The 24353-nt window shown below is 40.0% G+C and overlaps 1 protein-coding gene across 3 annotated transcripts in view; it reads right to left on the reverse strand.

Moving 5' to 3' along the window:
• The window catches only part of prkdc (protein kinase, DNA-activated, catalytic subunit), a 247590-nt gene that overhangs the window by 110693 nt on the left and 112544 nt on the right, over nucleotides 1–24353 (reverse strand). For all 3 annotated transcript variants that reach the window (XM_043688292.1, XM_043688291.1, XM_043688290.1), the window contains 8 exons: nucleotides 18641–18706; nucleotides 18142–18214; nucleotides 14377–14525; nucleotides 10199–10339; nucleotides 6596–6715; nucleotides 5530–5673; nucleotides 3033–3184; nucleotides 1418–1549 (listed from right to left, as the gene is read on the reverse strand). In XM_043688292.1, the coding sequence (XP_043544227.1) occupies nucleotides 1418–1549; nucleotides 3033–3184; nucleotides 5530–5673; nucleotides 6596–6715; nucleotides 10199–10339; nucleotides 14377–14525; nucleotides 18142–18214; nucleotides 18641–18706 (977 nt within the window). The remainder of the gene's footprint in view (nucleotides 1–1417; nucleotides 1550–3032; nucleotides 3185–5529; nucleotides 5674–6595; nucleotides 6716–10198; nucleotides 10340–14376; nucleotides 14526–18141; nucleotides 18215–18640; nucleotides 18707–24353) is intronic.

Genomic DNA, 24353 nt, shown 5'->3' on the forward strand with positions numbered 1-24353 from the left:
CTCGATATATCCTGTCTGTACCTGACATATGCTTCCTTCTTTTTCTTAACCAAACCCTCAATTTCTTTAGTCATCCAGCATTCCCTATAGCTACTAGCCTTCCCTTTCACCCTGACAGGAATATACTCTCTCTGGATTCTTGTTATCTCATTTTGAAGGCTTCCCACAGGTGTCCCAGTGATGTTCTCTGAAACAATCCGCAAGTTGGTTTCCTGTCTCCCAATGTAGAGCAGACCACATCGGGTGCAACGGATACAGTAGATGACATTGGTGGAGGTGTAGTAAATCTCTGTCGGATGTGGAAGGATCCTTTGGGGCCTTGGATGGAGATGTGGGCACAGGTTTTGCACTTCCTGCGGTGGCAAGGGAAGGTGCCGGGTGTGAGGTGTGAGCTGTTGGGGGACGGGGATCTGACGAGGGAGTCACAAAGGGAATGGTCTCTCCAGAATGCTGATTGGGGTGGAGAGGGAAACAAATTTCTGGTGGTGGGGTCCGTTTGCAGGTGGCGGAAGTGGCAGAGGATGATATGATGTAAGAGAAAAGCTGAGCTGAGAGAACTAGCCACTCCCTTTTTACTGTAGTTGTTTTTAAACTTGAAAGGCTTTTGCCTGAGGCAGTATCAGTTAGCAATAATCAAATTGGCCCTAAAATCCTTCAAATTTAGACTTCTTGGAGGCAGCTCTCTGAAAAAAAAAAGCCAAGGACATCATAACCTTGTTAAAGGAGCAGCATCATCACATTCCTGACCCACAGGTGACCTCTCCAGCCAATCATGGATGGGCAACAAATATTAGTCTGGCGAGCATTGTCTATATCCCTTGAATAAACACTAAAAAAAATTAAGAGAAATTTCTGGATGCACAGATCTGAATACTATTTAACTATATGGATTTTAATCATTAATCCTTCTCCTTTAGCATCAATGTGTAGCATCAGAATCAGCTGCATGTCCTCAAGTCTCATGGGTGTTTGACTTATTAATTGAATAGCCCACAGGATTATACGTGTTCAGACCAGACAACTTCGTAATGTCATACTAACAAATGGTGCTAGGAGACTGAGATTTTGACATATCAAATCAATGTTGATTCCGTATATACACATTTACAACGTGTACTGAAGGCAACATAAAATATAATTTAATTATTAAACAAAGTTTTATCCCAAAAGCCAAGCACCGCAGATGCTGGAAATCTGAAATAGAAACAGGAAATGCTATTAAACTCAGCAGGTCAGGCAGCATCTGTGGAGAAAAAAGCAGTGGTAACATTGAGCCCAAAACGACCCTTCCTTATAATGTTCTACTTTGACGACAATTTTAGGTCTATTAAAGGCATTTTAGGAAGTTTAAATAGATTTACAGTTTCAGAATCATTAAATTTTTGCAGCTAAGATTAGTAACTATTTTTTACCTTACCTTTCACTGTCAATTTCACATTTGCAATCATATGGAGGTAAGTTATTGGCAAGAACAATCCCAAGCAACTGGATGCCCACAGAGTTGTCTTTGGTATTCGGATCCCTTCCAGCAAATCGATCAAAGATCAGGCTACACAATTTGTAGTAAAATTTTCAAAAGTTAAGATAAAGCATGCAGCAAAGATCTTTTACAGACAAACACAATGCTCCAAAACTGTAATTTCTTTAAAGCAACTTTGTCTCATTTTCCTGCTTTCTATCCTGTTAGCTGTTACAACTTTTGTAGCTCATGCATAGAAAGATGCTGCTAGAAACAGAAAATTTTATTTGTAAAGAAACATTTGCAAAGTTGGGATCGTTTTCTTTGATATGGAGGAGGCTAAGGGGACATTTAACTGAGGTTTGCATGGGTTGAGATAACTGCTTTTGGGGAGGGGAGGGAGGGAATACATTTAAACTTGCTTGTAGTAACATTAATTGAGGAAAATAGATGGAAAAGGTAGAAACCTTTAACGCATTTAAAAATAGAATCTTGTAGAGGCGCCTGAAATGTTGCATCCTCAAGGACTTCACCCCAACAGGTGGAAACTGGTCTTAGGTTGAACAGCTCCTGTTTCAGCTGGAACGGATATAATGCACACCACAGCTTCCCTGTTTCTTCCTTATACAGAGGAACCTTGATTATCCGGCATTCGATTATCCGAATTTCGGATTAGTCAGCAAGATCACAAGATTCGGGTGCTTGACTAAACTGTGTTATCCGGCATTCGATTATTCAAACTTCCGATTATCCAACAAAATTTAAACTGTAGGGACCCATTCCCCTACAGTTACCCCTTCACCTAACACTACGGGCAATTTAGCATGGCCAATTCACCTGACCTGCACATCTTTGGACTGTGGGAGGAAACCGGAGCATCCGGAGGAAACCCACGCAGACACGGGGAGATTGTGCAAACTCCACACAGAGAGTCGCCTGAATTGAGGGAATTGAGCCCGGGTCTCTGGCGCTGTGAGGCAGCAGTACTAACCACTGTGCCACCGTGCCGCCCTTCCCCGCTCGTGTTGTTTGGATGATCGAGGTTGCTCTGTATATGGGAGGCTAATGCTAACAGTCAACATGGCTATCACTCAACATAGAAGGTCATGTTTTCAACTGTCAGGTGAAATACTTGACAATAAAATCAATGTTGACATGATGCAGCATTGAGGAAATGCAGCACTGCTTCAGGTGCCTTCTTGCAAATGAAATATTAAACCACAACTGTCTTCTTACGTACACAATAAAGACTATTTGGTCATTTTCAAATTACCGTTATGAGGCCTTACTGTAATTATTAATTTTTCTCCAGTAAAATAGTAATTACACATTAAAATCCCTTCACTGACTATAAAGTCACTGAGAATTGAAGTTGTAAAAGGCTCTTTACAAATGTTAACTTTTTAAAAAAAATTGGTGGCTCAAAAATAAATCATTGTTTTCTGGCTGAAACTCCACTCTCCAAAATTTTCTACATCTAATTTATTACAGCCTGACCACTGAGAAATATTGCACCATTGTATTCATACATGTAAAAGTCCTGCTAATGGGTAGTCAAATGCAAAACCCATACCTGTAAGGGATGGATAGACAATCCTTCCAGCATTCAACTACTGTTTTAATGATTTCCAGATTGTGTCTGAATACCACCCTTTTCTCGTGAAAACAATTCTTCATCAAAAACTCCAGAAGGCGATTTGCAAGGATCTCATTCTTCAAGTCTCCCTAATAACAGTATTTAAGAATTGACATTTCTTAATTTCAGGCTGCAATATTATCATCAGTGCATACAGCATCAGAGGCCATTTGATCTGCATTGTCCCTGTGCTGACTCTAAAAACTTTCAACATTTCCCACTCCCTTTCCCATGGCCATGCATTTCTTTCTTTTCATATCCAATTTTTTTTCCCCAAGTTACTACTGAATTTATTTTTAAATTAGATTCCCTACAGTATGGAAACAGGCTCTTCAGCCCAACAAGTCCACACCAACCCACCAAGACCCATTCCCCGACCCTATATTTACCCCTGACTAATGCACCAAACACCATTGGCAATTTAGCATGGCCAATTCATCTAACCACATCTTTGGACTGTGGGAGGAAACCGGAGCACCCAGAGGAAACTCACACAGACACTGGGAGAATATGCAAACTCCACACAATCACCCAAGGCTGGAATTGAACCCGGGTCCCTGGCACTGACAGGCAGCAGTGTTAACCACCAAGCCACCGTGCCACCCATTTCCACCACCTTTTGAGGCAGCGCATTCCAGATCAGAACTTGATCCATAAAATAACTGCTCATCTGGTTATTTTGCCAATTACCATGAATATTTTTTATCTGGTTACTTATCCTTCAACTTGTGGAATTAGTTTTTCCTTGTTTTGTCAATCAAAAGCATGTAGGTGTAGCAGGTGGTTAAGAAGGCAAATGGCATGTTGGGCTTCATTGAGAGAGGTTTTGAGTACAGGAGCAGTTATACAGGGCCTTAGTGAGGTGCAGGCTTGGTCTCCTTTTCTGAGGAAGGATGCTCTTGCTCTCAAAGCAACAACGGTTTACCAGGCTGATTCCAGGAATGATGGGACTGACGTATGAGGAGAGATTGACTAGGTTAGGAGTGTTTATACGAGAGTTCAGATAAAGAAGGGGGACCTCCCAGAGACTTGTACAATTCAAAACAGAACTAGATAGGGTAGAATCAGGGAGGATGTTCTCGACGGAGGGTGTGTCCAGAACCAAGGGTTACAGTCTGAGGATTCAGGATGGGCCATCTAGGACGGAGATGAGGAGACATTTTCTTGACCCAAAATGTGGTCAGCCTTTGGAATTCATTGCCACAGGAAGTAGTTGATACCAAACACTGAATGTACTCAAGAGGCAGCCAGATATAGCACTTGGGGCAAATGGGATCAAAGGTTATGGAGAGAAAGCAGGATTAGGCTACTGAGTTGGACGATCAGCCATGATTGTGATGAAAACTTGAAAGGGTTCAGAAAAGCTTGACAAGGATGCTGCCAGGGAGAGGCTGACTAGGCTAGGGCTATTTTCCCTGGAGCATCAGAGGCTGAGGGGTGACCTTATAAAGATTTATAAAATCATGAGGGGCATAGGTAGGATCAATAGTCAAGATCTTTTCCCTGGGGTGGGGGAGTCCAGAACTAGAGGACATAGGCTTGGGGTGAGAGGGGAGAGATATAAAAGAGATCTAAGGGACAACTTTTTCATGCAGAGGGTGGTGTGTGTATGGAATGAGCTGCCAGAGGAAGTGGTGGAGGATAGTACAATTACAGCATTTAAAAGGCATCTGTATGGGTATATGAATAGGAAGGGTTTGAAAGGATCAGGGCCAATTGCTGGCAAACGGAACGAGATCAGGGTAGGATATTTGGTCGGCATGGACCAAAGGGTCTGTTTCCTTGTTGTACATCTCTATGACTCTATGAATGACTAAGCAGACTTGAATGGCTAAATGGCCTCCTCCAGCTTCTATCTTCTAAGTTGTATCTGTCTATGTATGTAAAACCCTTCATAATTTTGAATCCCTTTACTAAACTTCTCTTTAAATGCCTCTTCCTTAAGCAAGTGAAGTCCAGTTGCTCCATGTAACTGAACTCTGGGACACTACTTTCCTGAAATTACAGATGCGATTATTGCGCATCTACTATGCCACAAAGGAAGAGAATAGGAACAGGGATACTGATAAATATAGTCACAAACAGGTACTGCTTTAAAAACCGAATGAATTTGATGGATTTGGTCAGATTTGTACAGATTGCGAATGCTGACTTATTTTGACATTAATAATCAAATTGCAGCAAACGATGAGTTAGTTTGGCCAATCAAATGCTAAATGCAGTGAGATTGTTAGTTCTTTACTATGGTGATCAATTCTATTCCTACGTCCTTGCTCTTTTTTTTGTATCCTTCCATATATTTCCTTTCCAAATGTAGCTCAGAACTTAATACAAGAAATTGTAACTTAGGATTTTTGAAGTCAATGACATGGAAACTAAAATATCTCTTTCTTGACATAAACATAATGAGACAGATCCAAAGGCTAACCTGTACCTTTGGAGTGGCCACACTTAGCCAAGATAGAACTGTAACGACAATTTCCACAACCATGTAGTGAATGCCATCACCTCCATTATTGCCTGAAACTACTAGTTGCAGAAGGGGCCCCAACCATTCCTTGGCATATGGTTGGAATATCTACAAAGAAATATAGTTATTCGCATTCGCTCAAATTCAGATGAACTCTTTCATACCAGAATAATACTTATTGAAACTTGTCTTGCACATCATAATTATATTTAATGAAATCCTCAACTCTCATTAAAATATCGAGGAAAAGAACATTTTGATAAATTTCTCAGACTGCAACTCTGTGCTTTGAAAGTATATATGTACATCATATGTGAGCAAAAAGAAAAAGAAAATGTGGCTACATATGCCTTGAGAGATTAGAATGTTGCTTGCCAGGTACCTTAAGTTGATGGCGCTGTAAGAAAGAACACAATTACAGCAAAGTCTACTTAGCTTCTATTATAAAAATGGACTGAGGAATCATGATGGTAAAGTTGAAAGTGCAACACATTGATGGATAATTTTAATTATATGGATGACTACTGAGGACCGTTTGGATATCTATTTTATTTTCCAGGGTTCAGTAGCAGTGTTCCTGTGACAAAATTGAATTTACATTATATCCACAAATTTGCTAAACACAACATTAGAATGCAGAAATCTACAACTGACCTATGGAAAATAAACCAAAAAACAATTACTGTTCAGTGACAATGATCTGCAGACCAAGTTTTTGAGATTAAGTATTATAATGCCAGAGTTATTCCTATGATTTATTGGTCTTGACCGTTAATCAGATGTTCTGTGTGAATGTCAAACAGTGCCTTGCAGAAAGCAGGAGAAACAAAGTGCCGAAGAGAAGTGAACCTGATATATATTTGAGTAACTGACTGCAGGTTGTTCAAGGGTATAGGAAAAGACTGGAGTTAGCTTGTCCAGCCAACTTGATAAACAGACCAAGTAAATCTCAAAACAGTGAATCAAAGAATTTCATATTAAAACAAATATATAAATAAACACAAGTTAAAAGAGCTAATAAACTTAGGACCTCTTCAGTGTTAACAATAAGCTTTGCAATGAAGAGTCGGATATTTAACGGTGTTGCAGAATTTCCTAACTTTCCATGCAGAAATTTCATCCATGGTGGAAATTCATGTGGGGTTTTCCCCTGCAATAGAAAGATTACAAGAAAATAACTTGAATGTTAAATCCAAGAATACAAGTTTTCAATTTTTTACCATAGCAACAAAATTATAAAGTAATAATTAAATTATTCATCCCTATGTTAGTTTGGCTTAGTTGGTATCTCCCCTGTCTCAGTCAGAGGTTGCGAATTTTGTGAAAACCTGAGCAGAAAAGCTAGGTTGGGGTGGACATGTTTCAGAGATTCTGAAATTTGTTTTCAGGATGTGGGCAAGACTGGCTAGCATTTATTGTCCACGTTTAGTTTCCTAGAGGGTAGTTTAGAGCTAACCATGTTGCTGTAATCTGAAGTCACATGTAAGCTCAACCTGGGAAGGATGGCAGAATTCCTTCCTGAAGGACATTAGCTTTTGTGACAATCATAAGACCATAGGACAGAGAAGTAGTAGGCCACACACCCCATTGAGTCGGCTTTGCCATTAATGAGAACATGACGGATTTAATAATCCTTAATTCCACTTTCCTGCCTTTGCCCCATAACCTTTGATTCCCATACTGATTATAAATCTGTGTATCTCAGCCTTGAATATACTTTATGACTCCTCTACAGCCTCTAAGGTCATACAGTCCAGAAATTTGCTATCCTCTGAGAGAAGAAATTCCTCCTTAGCTCCAACTTAAATATGTGAACCATTATTCTGAGATTATGCCTTCTGGTCCTCGACTCTCCTGTGAGGGGAAAGCACTGTTCCACATCTATCCTGTCAGGCCCCCCTAAGAATCTTCTCGTTTCAATGAGACCGCCTCTCATTCTTCTAAATATCAATCCAGCCCAACCTACTCAGCCTCTCCTCATAATTGAATTGAATTGAGTTTAATTTATTGTCACGTGTACCGAGGCACAGTGAAAGGCTTTGTCTTGCGAGCAATGTGGGCAAAACACAGAGTTAAGTAGCACAGATAAGTAAATAATAAGTAAACAGTGGCAAACACAAAAAACACAGGTTTAAGTGAATGTTAAGAGTTTGAGAGTCCATTCAATCTGCTAACAACAGTAGGGTAGAAACTGTTTCAAAACCGGCTGGTGTGTGTGCTCAGGCTTCTGGACCTTCTCCCCGATGGTAGAGGTTGTAGAAAAGCATTGCCAGGGTGGGATGGGATCTTTGAGAATGCGGACGGCCTTTCCTTAACAGCGAGCCTGGTGGATGGATTCTATAGATGGGAGGTTGGCCTTTGTGATTGTCTGAGCTAAGTTCACCACTCTCTGTAACCATCTCCAATCTTGAATGGTACAGTTGCCATACGAGGTAGTGATACATCTAAACAGAATGCTCTTGAAGGCGCACCTACAAAAGTTGGCAAGGGTATTCGCTGTCATGCCAAATTCCCTCAGCTGCCTGAGGAAGAAGAGACGTTGTTGGGCCTTTGTAATCAGTGCGTCCACACAGAGTCCAAGAAAGCTTGTTGCGGATGACCACTCCCAGGAGCTTGACACTCTCCACTCATTCCACCTCTGTGCTGTTAATGTGTAGGGGGCATTAGTAACATCCCGCCGAAAGTCAATAATGAGTTCCTTGGTTTTGCCGGCATTGAGAGCTATTTTGTTCTCAGTGCACCATTTTTCCATGTCTTCCACCTCACGTCTGTAGTCTGTTTTGTTGCCATCTGAGATTCGATCAACTATGGTGGTGTCATCAGCGAACTCGTAAATGGAATTAGTCTAGTATTTGGTGACACAGTCATGGGTCTACAGTGAGTACAGTAGGGGGCTGAGTACACACCTCTGGGGGGCTCCAATGTTGAGTGTTAGTGAGGATGAAATATTGTCCCCAGTCTTCACTGATTGTGGCCTGTGGGTCAGGAAACTGAGAATCTAGTTGCAGAGAGTGGGGCTTAGTCAGAGATCACTAAGTTTAGTAGTCAGTCTCGAGGGGATAATAGTGTTGAAGGCTGAACTGTAGTCAATGAGTTGGATTCTTACGTAGCTTTTGCCTGAAAACCGGGGAAGAAACACGGCATTGTGGTTGGAGCTCCCGAAATGAGGGCAGGGGATGGAGTGGTAGGCATCTTTCACAGTGGTGTAGCAGTGGTCGAAAATGTTTAGGCCCCTGGTGGGACGGTAATGTTCTGGTGATACTTGGGCAACACCTTCCTTAGGTTGGTTTGATTGAAGTTGCCAGTTACAATAAACATGGCCTCGGGGTGTTCCGTCTCCAGGGTGTCCGTGGTGGAATATAGCACATCCAGAGCTTCCTCAACCTTTACTTGCTTGTAATTAACAGCCCTGCTAAATAGTAGTGTTCAGATGTGTGGCATTAGCTTTTTGTTAATTTAAATTTCACCATGCTCCTAGAATACTTACTAGGGTCTGGATTCCTAGTCCAGTGACATCACCACAAATGCTACCACCTCCTCTGATGAAGGGACATTAAGGTGAAATCACTTATGTTGTTTCTCTCCCACTTTGTTTTTATATTTGATTTCCAGCACTCAAAGCATTTTGCCTTTGTATTAACTGGTCATTATCTCAGTTGCTGTGCGTAGGACCTTACTGAATACAAACTGGCTGCTGATATTTGTCTACTTTGAATACACTTCAAACGTAATTAATTGGCAGTGAGGTGCTTTAAGGAAGACTTGTGGCCTTGGAATGTGAATTATTCTCTTTTTCTTTATTTAGATAAACAGATTTGATTTTTAAAAAATTCTTGGATAAATAAGCAAGGTGAAATTTGATTCACATTGCACTGTTTCAAGCAGCACAAGGCAGACTGTTTCCACTTCCTGCAAGTAGACAGTAGTTCCACTACCTATGAAAGCTTCACGAAATGAACAAATGAGGAATATGGCAGGAAGTGCCTCACAGCAATTGGGACCAAGGTTCAATTCCAGCCTTGGATGATGCATATGGAATTTGCACGTTCTCCCTGTGTTGGCGTGGATTTTTACAGGTGGTTTCTTCCCACAGCTGCCTCACAGCACCAGGATCCCAGGTTCGATTCCAGCCCTGGGTGACTACCTGTGTGGATTTGCACATTCTCCCTGTGTCTGCATGGGTTTCCTCCGGGTACTCCAGTTTCCTCCTACAGTCCAAAGATGTGCAGGTCAGGTGAATTGTCCATGCTAAATTGCCCATAGTGTTAGGTGCATTAGTCAGACAGAAATAGGTCTGAGTGGGTTACTCTTTGGAGGGACAGTGTGGACTGGTTGGGCCGAAGGGCCTGTTTCTCATCTTACATTCCCTTTTAGTGTACAGGGTACGCAGACTAGGTGGATCAGCCAGGGGCTAGAGAGACAGAATAGGGATGGAGTCTGAATGGGATGCTCTTTAGACAGACAGTGCAAATGCGATGGGACATCTGTTTGCACTGTAGGAATTCTATGATTCTAAATTACTCCCTTGCAACATTTTAGCAGCCTGTATGAGATTGAATACTTTTTTCCCTATCGTATGTGTGTGCCATATATAACAGTAAATGTAATAGCTGTTTTCCAATTGTTTCCTCACCTCCTCAACTTTAGGTGTAATGTTAGTCTTCTGCATGTGTTTAATTAAAGCAGTCATGGTTGCCATACATTCATGTTGATTCATCTCATCCATCTCGAGTTCCACAATGTCATTCAGCATGATATTTGACTCTGTCCACTCCTGCAGGAATAGAGAAGTACTTTGTGAGGCATTAAACATTCCAAATTGTTGTTATTTTAATACCACCATAATTAAAACCACTTTTCCAAAAATGCATGAAATGGAATCAAAAGGATGGCATGAATGAAAATTCACCTTTTCAACTTCTGACTTGCCATTAAACAATAGATTGCGTTCAAACAGTTCCTGTCATATGATGGTTTAAGTTTGATGCGATTCAGTTGTAGAACATTGGAAACAACCATTTGAAGATTAATTGTGGGGCTGGTGTCGTTGTGCCCGAAACGTCGAATCTTCTGTTCCCTAGATGCTGCCTGACCTGCTGTGCTGTTCCAGCAATAAAGTTTCAGGGCTGGTGTCGGGCAACTGTAAAGCCGCCACCCCTAGATTGAGAAGTCTGGGTTCAAGTCCCACCTGCTTCAGAGGTGTATAATGACATCTCTGAACAGGCTGATTAGAAAAATAGGTTAAATGAGGAAAAAAAGGTAAATTGTTCACAGGTCAATGACAAGCATTCATGGACGACAGTGAAGGTTGAAAGTAAGCATATTCCATTAAAGAAAAAGGGTAGCTCTAACAAATTCAGAATTCCTTAGATGTCAAAGAAGTTAAAGAGTGGTTAAGATAAAATGAAATCTTACAATATTGCTCAAAATTCCAGAAACTCAGGATTATAAGAAGTAGAGATGAAACGAAATGCAAAAGGATATTAAGAAAGTGAAGAGACAGCATGAAAAAATGTAAATAAAGTCAAGGAAAATTTGAAGATTTTTTTATAAATAGTAAAATGTGAGAAATGGATAGACTGAGTAATTACAGTAGTCAGGGTAATGTCAGCAGTAAGAAATATTCTGAGGGACATTACCCAAATGGTCTACCACACGTCCTGAGACTGCGTTCCCTAGTTCTGGGAACACATCCTCTCCTACATCTGGTCTGTCCAGTCCTGCTAGAATTTTATAAGTTTCAACCAGATCCCATCTCATCCTTCTAAACTTTATTGAATACAGGCCCAATCGACTCAATGTTGCCACGTAGAACAATTCTGCCATCCCCAATATCAGCCCCATGAATCTCCATCGAGGGTAACTATATCTTTTTCCTTTCCTAAGCACGGAAACCATAACTGCACTCAATTCTCCAGGTGTGGTCTCACTAAGGCCCTGTAATACTGCATAACACATCCCTATTTCTCATCTCAAATGCTCTTGTAATGAAGGCCAATTTACCATTGACCTTCCAATCTGCTTGCTGCGCTTATCTGTCAATTTTCATTGACTAGTGTGCAGGAACACCCAGATCCCTTCATACATTCACATTTCCCAATACATCATTTAAATAATACTCATCCTTTCTGTTTTTCACACTGAAGGGTATAACTTCACATTGTTTTGCATCTAACATGTGTATATCCATTCACAACATGTCGAGATCATCTTGAAATCTCCTTGCATTCTCCTCACAACTCTCAATCCCACACAGTTATGTGAAATCACCAAACCTGCTGCATTTGTTTCTCCTATCCAGGTCATTTATATCTATTAGGAACATCCAGGATCCGAAGGACTGATTCTTGTGGTACCCTACTGGTTACTGCCTGCCACTTGGAAAATGTCCCATTTATTCTCACTCTTTTTCTGTCTGTCAACTATTTCTCAATCCATGTCAATATATTATCCCTATCCTATGTGCCTTGTGAGGCAAGTAGGACTGGTGTAGATAGTAGTGTATATTTTGACAGTACAGATTCAATGGCCTGAAGGGCCTCTTCTGTACTGTATGATTCCATCAATGATTTGGGCTTGAACAGAAGGATTACGATTAAGAAATCTGTAGAAAAAGAATTGTCTGTGTGAAATGAAGTCGATATCTGGACACTGCAGGATGATATCAATGACAAGACAGGTCAATGGAACAGTTAGAAATGGACTTCAAATAAATGACAGGACACTGAAGTGTAGGAGACCAGAGGGCAATGTCCACTGATCTCAAAAAATGACTAGACAGGTCAACAACATGGTGGAAAGGCACAGTATACTTAATTTTATTAGCTGAGGCACAGAAAACAGGAGCTGGGAACTGTAATAAATCACTAGCTAGGAATATTGGCAAGCTGTGTGTAGTGCTGGTCACCACACTGTATTAAAGATGTGATTGCCCTAAAAAGCACAGAATGGTTTAGAGGATGTTGACGAGACTGCAGAATGTTAGTTATGAGGAAGGCTTTAACAGAGAATAATTGCTTTCTTTGGAACACAGGAAACTGAGACTTAATTGAAGCATATAAAATTATGATGATCAAGATAGAATGGATAGAATCCTTTTAGTTGAGGGATCCAGAATCAGGGGGCAAGGATTTAGGGTTAGAGTTAGGAGATTAAAGACAACGTTTGATGGAAACATTTCCATCCAAAGAATGATGGGGAACCTGTAATTCACTGCCTTAAGGTGGTGGAGGAGAAGCTCTGATTACATTTATAAAGCACTTGGATGTGCTACAGACTATGGACAAGGGCCAGAAAGGGAGGCCAGGCTAGATGGTCACTTATGGTCAGCAAGGGCACAATAGGCTGAATGACTGTCTTCCAGCTTAAAGATTTCTGTGATTCAGCAAAACAAAAAGCAGTTCTGTCAGCTTTGGTCAGGTCCCTCTTTCTCACTTAACATGGACATAACAGGTAACAATGGAAAAATAAAGAATAGTCTCCTATTAAACAGTCATGGCAGTTGGATTATGTAATTAATCACATGACCATAATAAAAACACATCAACAAATGTTCATCACTCAACAATCTTCACAAACAAAACCAACCCCATGAATTTATTTTGAGGGTTCCTTCAAGCACAGAACTCTTTTTTTCATGTGTGGGACCAGGTTTAGGCAATAATGTTGCACGAATGAATGCAAATTACGCGGCACACACCATGCAACTAGAGTGACAGGAAATACTTCATACACTGGTTTGTGGGATTACTATAGCACAAATAGATAAAGTCTTCCCATGTCTTGTTAAAAAATTTAACTTCTACTTGAAGGAAATCAAGAGATTGGGTAGAAATACTGTGTTTGCTGCCACCTCAACTTTCAGGGGGCACTCTCATTGCCGATGTAGTTGCAGTCTATGACTTGAGCACAGCAAGACATGTATAGTGCCATCATAATCAAACATTATTTCATGTAGCAGTCAAATGCCCCTGAAATAAACTGCAAAATTTTTGATCCAGATCAGCAGTTGGACAGAGTCCTTAGAGCCTCATTCGCTGACTTACGCCCTCAGCAAAGTGGTGAACTGGGCAGTGAAGGAAGCAGTGAGGAATATGGCCAGCAATAAGAAAGGAAGATCAGGACAGGCAGCAGGATGCCGAACGAGAGGCACACTACTTCCAGTTCTGGCTGCAGTGTGATCTGTGTGCACAATGAGACTCAACGCACCGACTCTGTTTAGGTACATTGGCTAGAGACACACCAAGGTAGGAAAGTGAAACTGCAGCAAACAAATGGCAGAACTGGGTGAAGAGATTTTTATTTTCTTTATGGTGTCATGGGATTTAGGCATTACTGGCAAGATCAGTGCCTATCCCTAACTGTCCTGGAAATTAGTTGATTGCTAAGCCATTTCAGAGCACTGTTAAAGGCTGAATGATATTTGTCATATTGAATGCCAAAATAAGCTTTAGGTGGGACAGGAGGACAAATGGCTTACTCCTCCTGTTGTTTATGATCTTATTGGCCCATCCAATTTATATCACTAATATGAACTTAAACACGTTAGGGCCTGTCAGTATGCGTGAGAACATGAAGGAGGTGACTGCAGGCAGATTACAGAGACGTCATCCAAGAGGGTGAAAGATAATGTTAGAAAATATCACACTGAAAATGGGAGGCTCCTTCAAGTAACTGAAGTAGAATGTAGAAGACTGTGAGGTGTGGAGAAATGAGAACATGGTCTGTCCTTATGCAGATTATCATTACTACATGTTCAACCAAAACAACTACATTCTTGATAATCACTTCAAACATGAAATAAATAATTACCGTTTTTCTGGTACGAAGTACAGACACTTTGGGATCTTGTGAACTATATGAGAAGCTCTGGACGCCTGTAGAGAAGTCAAACTGACTCATTTCCTCACTGAGGCTACTGTCTACCATGTATGACTGCGATGACAAATAGTGGGGTTCATCTGGATAAAGAGAAGAGTCACCAACACAGGTAAGATTTAGTCATGTCACAAAATTATGTAAGTTCCATTTTGGCAATGCAGTAGAAAATCTACTTCTCCAACTGGCTGTACTCTTGCTCGCATTTCTCATTCTTTGTTTAGTGATGTCTATGAAATTAGTAATGTGTTTTTCTTCTCCTCACTGGACAGAAGCCAACTCCTCTCCATATTGCTTCATGAAGGGAAACAAAACAAGCTGAGCTGCATTTTACATTATGACAACAATCAACACTTTTCCGTTGACTTGTAGGAACATCTAAGTTAATCGAGACATTGGATAATCCCAGCTTTTCTATTCCCAAAAATTGTAAACTCTGTGTATCTCCTGATACACACTGATGCAATTTAATGCAACATCAAGTTATGCCCTGCATTAAACTACTTTGTTAGAGAAAAAAAAGTGAAAAATATACACATAAAAGAAACCTTGAAGAATTTATCATGTTGAGATTATTCATATTCAGAGTTCAGAAGAGAGATAGACTATGTAACAGCTCTCTGCAGATGATTATTCAATGCTGACTGGACATGATAAATGCCTCATCAATTGTGGCATTCTTGGTGTTGTGAGATAGGCTATGGAGCTCTCTGATCTTCTTTACTATTTACATAGAATTAATATAAAGCATAAGAAAAGGTAATTTGGTCCAACTAGTCTATATTAGTGTGTATCCTGTGTCCAAGTTTCCTTCCATTTTACTTACTTGATAGAACCCGATGAATATATTCTTATATTCCCTATTCCCTTATGTGTCTAACTAGTTTCTTCCTAAAAGCAGGGGAGATGGTGGTATAGCAGTAATATCACTGGGCTAATCCAGAAGCCCAGGCTAATAATCTGGGGACATGGTTCAAAGTCCACCACAGCAGCTGGGAGAACATAAATTTAACCAATTAATCTGGACCAAATAGAAGCAATAATTCTAAAGCCAGTTCACTAATACCTTTGAGGGAAAGATGCTGACCTTCCTTCAGGGAAGTAAATATGGTAATTTTACTTGGTCTGACTTGCATTTTATACCTGATTGCTTTTAGAAATAGCTTGGAAAGTAATTCAGTTCAAGAGTAATTAGGCAAGGAGGAGCTACAGGAGTGTGTAAAAGACAAAATGAGTGTGAATGTTGAGGAGTGACATACGTATAAAATAAGTGGTAAGTGTAAATATGAAAATTAGTACTGCAACTAGGCCAGCTTGCTGAGGGAAAAGCCATGCAATCAATGGGGATGGGGGGGGCCGCAGGATTGAAATTAAAATGGAAGAATATGTTCGTGATCTGGAGTTTTTTAGCTCAATGTTGATTCTTAAAGGGTATAAAATGCCCAAGTGAAAAACGAGGTGTCATCGTTCCAGGTGCTTTGGGCTTCAAACTTAAAATAGAAATATCAGCATGAGCGCAAGATGGTTTATTAAAATGGTAAGCAATTGGAAAGTCAGGATTATTTCTATTTCTATGGACAGAGCAGAAGTATTCTACAAAGCAGCCATGCAGTCTGGATCTGATCACATCAAAGTAAAGGTGAATGCATTGTGAGCAGCGAATACAATAGATTGAAAGAGATACAAATAACCTCTTTCACCTGGAAGGTGTGTGTGGAACCTGGAACAGTGATGACGGAGAAGGTGAATGAGCAAGTGTCACTTCTTCTGTATCACATGGGGAGATGCACGTGGCAGTGAGAGGCTGTGTTAGGAGTGATGGAGGGATGGAGCAAGGTTTCACAGAGGTAATGGTCCCTGTGGAATACTGACAAGGAAGGGGAGGAAAAAATGCATTTGATAGTGGTATCCTTCTGGAGGTGGTGGAAAGAATGATTCTTTGAATGTAGAAGTTAGTGAAATGGCAAACGAAGCCAAGGGGATCCCAATCGTTGTTCTGGAGAGAGAACCAAAGTGCAGGAAATGGGTTGGACATGGATAGGGCCCCCTCAACCACAATGGGTGGCAACTCTCGATCAAGTAGAAGAAGGTAATGTTAAAAGTACCTCATCAGAAGGTGGCACAATCAGAACAGATGTGATGAAGCAACTGGAGAATGGATAGGAATCTTTGCAGTACAAAGGGGTGCACATGAGATGATATAAGTAACTGTGGGAGTCGGTGGATTTGTAATGAATACTAGTGGACACCCCATCCCAAAAATGGAATCAATGAAGTAAAGGAAGGGAATAGAGGCTTCGGAGATTGGCAAGGTGAGAGAAGCATGGAAATTAGAAGCAAAACTGACTAATTATTACAATTCCAAATAGGAAAAGGAAGCAACAGAAATGACATAATTGATGTGCAGTGAAAGAGTTGTGAATGGGGGCCCAAGCTGGACTGAAACAAAGAATGCCCCACAAAGACACAGAAACCATTGGGGCCCATCTATATACCCATAATGACTTTGACTTGGAGAAAATGAGACGAGCTAAAGAATTTGTTCAAAGTCAGTATGAGCTCAGACAGGTGAAGGAGTGTAGTGGTGGACGGGGACTATTTTGGCCTCCTTTCAAGAAAGCTGTGGAGTGTCTCAAGATCATCCCGATTGGGGATGGATGTGTTGAGGAATTATGCAATCATGGTGACTAATAGGCAGCTAGAACCTGAAAATTGTGAATTGTGGAACAGATGTGAAGCATCAGAAGAACATGAAGTGAGAAAAGACTAGAGAAAGGGAGAATAAAAGAGAATCAAGTTGGTAAGAAATGAGGACAGTGGGGCAGAGACAGACTGAAATAATTACTCTCCCAGGGCAGTCCTATTTATGGATTTTGGGACAGTGTAGAAGCAAGATGTACGTGGTTGGAGGATAATGATGTGGAAAGTAGTGGAAGATAGATCATTGGATGAAGTGAAGTCCATAAGAAGCTAAAAATAACAACATAACATTCAATGATAGGGTCATGGATCAGGGGACATAGGAGGGAGTTGGCACTCATCATCCACCCTGGAGATGTCAGCATGCCAGATGACAATAGCACCACTCTCATCAGCAGATTTGATTATAATGTTAGCGATGAACCTGAGAGAGCAGAATGGAGCATATTCAGAGGGAGACAGATTAGAGTGAATGAGAGAGCAGAGGAATTACATTAACAAATTCAGATGCTGACTTTGTCTTAAGGAGGAAAGATAAGAAACCATAACAAGCCATCCGGCAATTCTTCAATGCATCTTCCAACTGATATATAGTGCAACACTGGCAAATTCATTGGATTAGACAGCTGGTCACCGATACCGCTAGGAAATGATGTATATCATTCAAGACTACAATAGCTTTATAAGAAACAAACTAAGGAAAGTGGATGTAAGGACCTGCATTCATAGAGTGCATTGCATTACAAGATCCTTTAAAAACAAGTCAAAGTAGAAATTCTATAAAGAAAAAAAGGTGTTGTACAAGTCTGGTGACAAATGTGAACAGTGATAAGTACAAGTAGACTGGTGCAGTAATCAGGAGTCAGGATGTATGTTAATCCATTGCAATCGAAGATTAAGGCCAATGGAATTGCTCATTTAAAGAAAAGTTATTATTTAGCGGTATCAATTTGTAAATTATCTCAAAACCTAGATTATAATTTGAAATTCCACACAAACCTGAATCTCCCTCTGCTGATTCTCTTGCTTCTTTTCGAATTGCAAAATATCTTCTTTTCTTTTCCACTGGAACCTGAAACAGAATATTTAATTTAACAGGACATTTTAAAAATTGACAGATTTTTTTCCATACCATTTTATACATTTTGCACTTTTGCCCTTCCAGAATGTTTCTTTTGTACACATAAAGTATGGAACCAATTAAATTGGGTTCTTACAAACTGTTTGTACAAGGTTCTAGCATGATATTTATAACTAAATGCCACTTTCTTTTTTTTGTTTTTCCAATTTTTAAATTTGTTTCTGTTTTTCATTTGTTTTGCTTCCTTGATCCTAATTTTGTTGGCATTTTTGTTTTTGTTATACACTTCCAATTCCGTTCCTTATTCATCTGCACACCAAGGCCCCCAAGATAAGCATGAAACAGAGACATTTTGACAGAAAATACAGAATCATCCTCCACTCATTCTGCTGAATTGTAATAAGAAATACTACTTACTTCAATCTCCACAGGAAAATTGTACGCACGTTGGATATCAATCAGATTCTCCAAGATAAAGATGTTCTAGGAAAGAAAAATGATTTGTATGTTCCTCCTGATAAGAAGAAGCCATTCCCTGAATGCTTTGACAATTCACAGGAGTCAACAGATTGGTTGACACGTTGAGATTTTTATCCTTAAATGAGTATTTACTGAAATACATTTTAATTCTTTAAACCCTTACCTTTTTCATCCCTTCAACCTTTTAAAGTATCCTAACATTAAAAATATCTCAATTTAGCTTTTACTCATACTTCACTACTCAACCTCACTAGTAGGTCAACAGATCCTTCCTGTTATTTTCCCCTTTCTCTGCTTGTTTCATTTCATTTCTTTCAGCTAGCAGTGCACTTCTCTAGGGGATTAGTTTGTTTCCTGGCTTCTTGTAGTGCCCTATCGTCATTCTCTTCTGGATGCAAACATAGTCTTTCAAGGCAATCTCTCATGTCTTCCACTCTTTCATAAACCTTCCTTTTATCCTTGTCTTATCCATGTCCTTGGTCAAACCCTGCTACATGTTTAACTTTTCCCAGTTCTGATGAAAGGTTGCAAACACAAAACCTTAATGCTGCTTTCCTCCACACATGGAGGTGCCCTAATGTGCTGATTTTGGTTTCCTGCATTTCCTATCAATATTTCAGATTTCCAGCATCCAAAGTATTCTAGTTTATCAACAGATGCATTTATACTTCAGAAATACCAATGTTAACATGTTCATACAGAAAGTATAAAAATCAAATTTTAATACTGATTCAAATCAAGCTGATCTGCTGCAATGTTCACCACTGAAGACGTCATGTAATCTCCTAGGTAAAGAGAGGGGAGTGGTGAACTACATCAAACTATATTGATACAATTCAAGATGCATGTTGAAATTGACAATTCAGGATGCATGCTATTTCAGCATAAACATTTACATGCAAAATGGAAACTGTCACATAAGCTCATCATGCTCAATATACCCTTCCTGTAATTATAAAATGGAAATCACAATGCACAAGATTTATTAGAAGCTTGTTTAAATGTTAGCATCTTCAATATATTAGTATTTGTGCATAGTTAGCCAGAGAATTTGCTGATCTCTAGCAGTACGTTGGGACGTAGCAAGTGTGATACCAATGTCAAGTGCAACAGAGAGAGATCTAGATGTTCTTGTGTATTAAAGTCAAAAAGTTAGCATGCAGATGCAACAAGTAACTAAGACGGCAAACAGAATTTTGGCCTTTATTACTTTGAGTTGGAGTTTAAAAAATAAAGAAGTCTTGTTACAATTATACAGAACAACCTCGACTACCCAAACATCAATTCTCTTAATTTCGGATTTTCTGAATAAGATCTCAAGATCCAGTAAAAACGCTATCCATTTCACAAACAATCTGTTATCCAAACTCTCAGTTGTCTGAACAAAATACTCCCTGCCCATCTTGTTCAGATAATTGAGGTTGTTCTGTCTAGGGTGTTGGTTAGGCTTGTATCTGGAGTACTGTGTACATGTTAAAGACATGATATATTATCACTGACGGCAGTTCAACCGAGATGTACGAGGCTGATTTCTGCAATGAAGAGATTAACTTCTCAAGACTAGCTAAAAAAGTTAGGCCTTTAATCATTACAGTTTAGAAGAATGAGGGGTATATATTGAACTGTGTATTTCAATAGGAAATATACCTCTCCTTCTCGGGTAGAAGAAGAATAGGGGTACACTTCCTATTGAATATACAGTGATGGGAATTTTAAAGAAGGGGACACATTTACAGAATAAATGACACTCACTTAAAACTGAGGTTAAAGGAATTCTCTGTTCTATTGTCAACTGCCCAAAGTTTATCTGCACAAGATATAATTTAAGTGCTTCCAATTTCACCTCTTGATAAAAGGTGTGAATGATCATCATTTTTATTGGTCTTTTAGTAAAATGAGTTATTGTTTCAAAGTTGAAGGGATCAACTAAAGACTGCATCTCGATGGGTATTTGAATAGGAAGGTTTAGGGCGATATGGGCCAAGTGTTGGCAAATGGGACTAGATTAGGTTGGGATATCTGGTCGGCATGGATGAGTTGGACTGAAGGGTCTGTATCTGTGCTGTACATCTCTGTGACTCTATGACTCTTCTCTCAGTAGTGGATGGTAGCTCTGTCTAATGATTCACCACTCATTGCTTGCAGGTTTGAGAGGAGGTTTCCGCTTTCACAAGAACCCAATTTTTTCAATTAATAGCATTCTAGAACTCCCTCAAAACTGAAAATGCTAAAGAAACTCATCAGGTCAAAAGAATAGTCACATTGGACTTAAAACATTACCCTTCTCTATCTCTTCACGGATGCTTCCAGACCTGCTTTGGATAAGAAATAAAGGAGGCATTGCTAGGAAGTTTGCAAATGACAACAAAATTGGTGGTATTGGGGGCAGCGAAGACATCTATGATTACAAAGAGATCTTGATCAATTGGGTCAATAGGCTGAGGAGTGGCAGATGGTGTTTAATTTGGCTAAATATAAGGCATTGTTGTATGATAAAACAAACAAAGGCAGGACTCTCACAATTAATGGTAGGGCCCTGGGTACTTTTGTAGAACAGTGAGACCTTGGGGTTCAGATACATAATTTTTTGAAATGTGGGTCACAGGTAGACAGGGTGGTTAAGAAGGCATTTAGCACGCTTGCCTTCATTGCTCAGACCTTTGAGTATAGGAGTTGAGATGGCATATTGAAGTTTTACAGGACACTGGTGAGGCCTCTTCTGTGTGCAGTTCTGGTTGCCCTGCTATAGGAAGGATATTATTAAATTGGAGAGAGTTTAGAAAAGATTTACCAGAATGAGCTTTAAAAATAGGCTAGATAGACTGGGACATTTTTCACTGGAGCACAGGAGGTTGAGGGATGACCTTGTAGAGGTTTATAAAATCATGAAGGACATAGATAAGGTGAATAGCAAGGGTCTTTTCTCTAGGTGGGAGAGTTCAAAACTAGGAGACATATTTTTAAGGTTAGAGTAGTTTTAAAAAGGACATGAGGGGCAAATTGTTTACACAGAGAATGGTTCCTGTGTGGAATGAACTGCCAGAGGAAGTGGTGGATGCTGGTACAGGTACAGCATTTAAAAGACATTCGGAAGGTACATGAATTGAAAAGATTTGGAGGGATTTGGGTCAAAAGCAGCCAAGTCAGGCTAGTTTAGTTTGGGAGCTTGGACGGTGTGGACTTGTTGGACCAAAGGGTCTGTTTCCATGCTGTAAGACTCTACACTGAGGTTCTCTAGCACATTCCTGTTTTTATTTCAGATCTCCAGCATTCGCAGTTCATTCATCCCTTGACTTCAACTTCTGTTTGAGCTGATTGTGCTGCTTTATTTAACTCCGGCTCAGCCAGCCAATCCAATCAGTGAAGACTTATTAACAATGTCTTCAGATTATCCAAATTCTTAAAGCAAGTTTCAATTAACCAAACATCTGTCTGTGGTGCCAGTTTGATCTTCAATATGGACTGTATTTAGATATTGCTCAAGTCATTGTGCATGAAGGAAAATGCCTGGAACCATTCCCTATAATTATTCCATCTCCTTGACTTCACTTGACTTTTCTATGACTACTGGAGAAGCTATAACATTTACTCCTGTTAAATCATTCCCTAAATGTAAATCAACTCCATCTATGGGTAAAATAATGGACAGTGCTCCCAAATTATAATAAAATATCAGTTACTAATACTAAAACTTGGTGGAAAAATCATGTCTTTCCTCAGCAAAAAGAATTTGAATGGCTGTTGCATCTTTAAGAAGATGATTATGTATCTCATTTGAGGAATTATGAGTTAGATTTTCTTTTGACAATAATTTCTTTTAACTTTCAGATATCTTGTTTACTTATCCTGCACCCACAGCAATGTCTACACTTGGTCTCACCACTGCAGTAACAGCCATAACTATGCCTGCTGTACTTTCAGCTGGGTCTCCTGTCTCCATGGCGAAAGTGAGGACTGCAGATGCTGGAGATTAGAGTTGAGAGTGTGGTGCTGGAAAAGGACAGCAGGTCAGGCAGCATCTGAGGAGCAGGAGGTTCGACGTTTTAGGCAAAAGCACTTCATCAGTAAGGACTTCATCAGCTCATCATCAAGCCATCTTGATGAAGGGCTTTTGCCCAAAATGTCAACTCTCCTGCTCCTCAAATGGTCCTGTCTCCATGCCATTGAGTTGACATATAGCACCAACCACATGTGCCTCAATACATCCTAGAGATTTACCTCATAACTTCCAGCAATCTGCACAAAGATATCCCACTTTGTTGCACAGCATGCTCAATCTTGAGATGTTTCAATCACCCTTCCAAAAGAAAAAATAAATTTCACCCTCAACTAAGTAAAGGATTTTCCCTTCTAATTCTGAAAAGAATTAGCTGAGGCAGCTTGTTCTTAGCTGGCTTCCCTCCAACTCAACCAGCTAAAACTAGAACTTCTGCAAGGCTATCACTATTCAAGCATAGCCCTTGCAGGGTCTACAGCAAAGCAACTAGCTATTATCAGTCACATGATTTCCAGGAAACTTTGTTAACTACATGGGTGGCACAGTGGGCTCAGTGGTTAGCACTGCTGCTTTACAGCATCAGGGACCTGGGTTCAATATCTGTGTGGAGTTTGCATGTTTTCTCTGTGTCTGCAGAGGTTTCCTCCAGCTGCTCCGGTTTCCTCCCACAGTCGAAAGATGTGCAGGTTGGGTGGATTGGCCATGTCAAGTTGCCCATGATGTCCAGGGATGTGTAGGTTGGGTGGATTGGCCATGCCAAGTTGCCCATGGTGTCCAGGTTGGGTGGATTGGCCATGCCAAATTGCCCATGATGTCCAGGGATGTGCAGGTTGGGTGAATTAGCCATAGGAAGTGCCATAGGGCTGTGAGGTAGGAGTCTGAGTGGGATGGTCTTTGGAGAGTCGGTGTGGACTTTTTTGGTTGAATGGTCTGTTTCCACACTGTACAAACCCTATGAACATTCAATGATCTCTTTTAAAGAATGTGTACACAACACTTGAGATAACCTCCTTTCTTACACATAGCTTAAGTCTCCCAAGCAATATTTCATATAAAGTAAAAACTGAAAGAAAAACAGGAATTGGTGGAAAAGCTCAGCAAGTCTGGCAGCATCTTTGCAGAAAATCAGAGATAATGTTTCGGATCAGGTGATTCTTTTTCAGAACTGACTGTTTTTGCTTCTGATTACATATGAATGTCATTGTGATGTTTAATCGAATGGGATGGATATCACTACGTTTAGCCAATTACTTTATAACAAAGCGTATCACGCAGACAATGAATAAATTGTTAAAAATCTAATAACAAAACTACTCTCTTTAATATGACTTAAAACATTGTATGGGTGTATATTAATGGGTAATACTCTGGATATGGGTATGCAAAGAATTTTTTCAAAGTCTACACAAGGCATGAACTCAGGAATATAATAAACAATGAGTACAGTAAGAGTACAACAGAAAGCTGCCACGTGGCCCATTCAAACTACTCCAGCATTCAATAATGTGATTAATCCGATTGCGGCTTTAAGTTAACTTTCCTTCAGCCCCATAATCATTGAGCCCTTTATAGATCAAAAATCTAGCTAGCTCAGCCTTGAACCCAGCACCCACATAGGTGGAAGTCAATTCAATAGGAACTTTTAAAAGAAAA

The sequence above is a fragment of the Chiloscyllium plagiosum genome, chromosome 4, assembly GCF_004010195.1.
Source record: "Chiloscyllium plagiosum isolate BGI_BamShark_2017 chromosome 4, ASM401019v2, whole genome shotgun sequence".
Taxonomy (NCBI): domain Eukaryota; kingdom Metazoa; phylum Chordata; class Chondrichthyes; order Orectolobiformes; family Hemiscylliidae; genus Chiloscyllium; species Chiloscyllium plagiosum.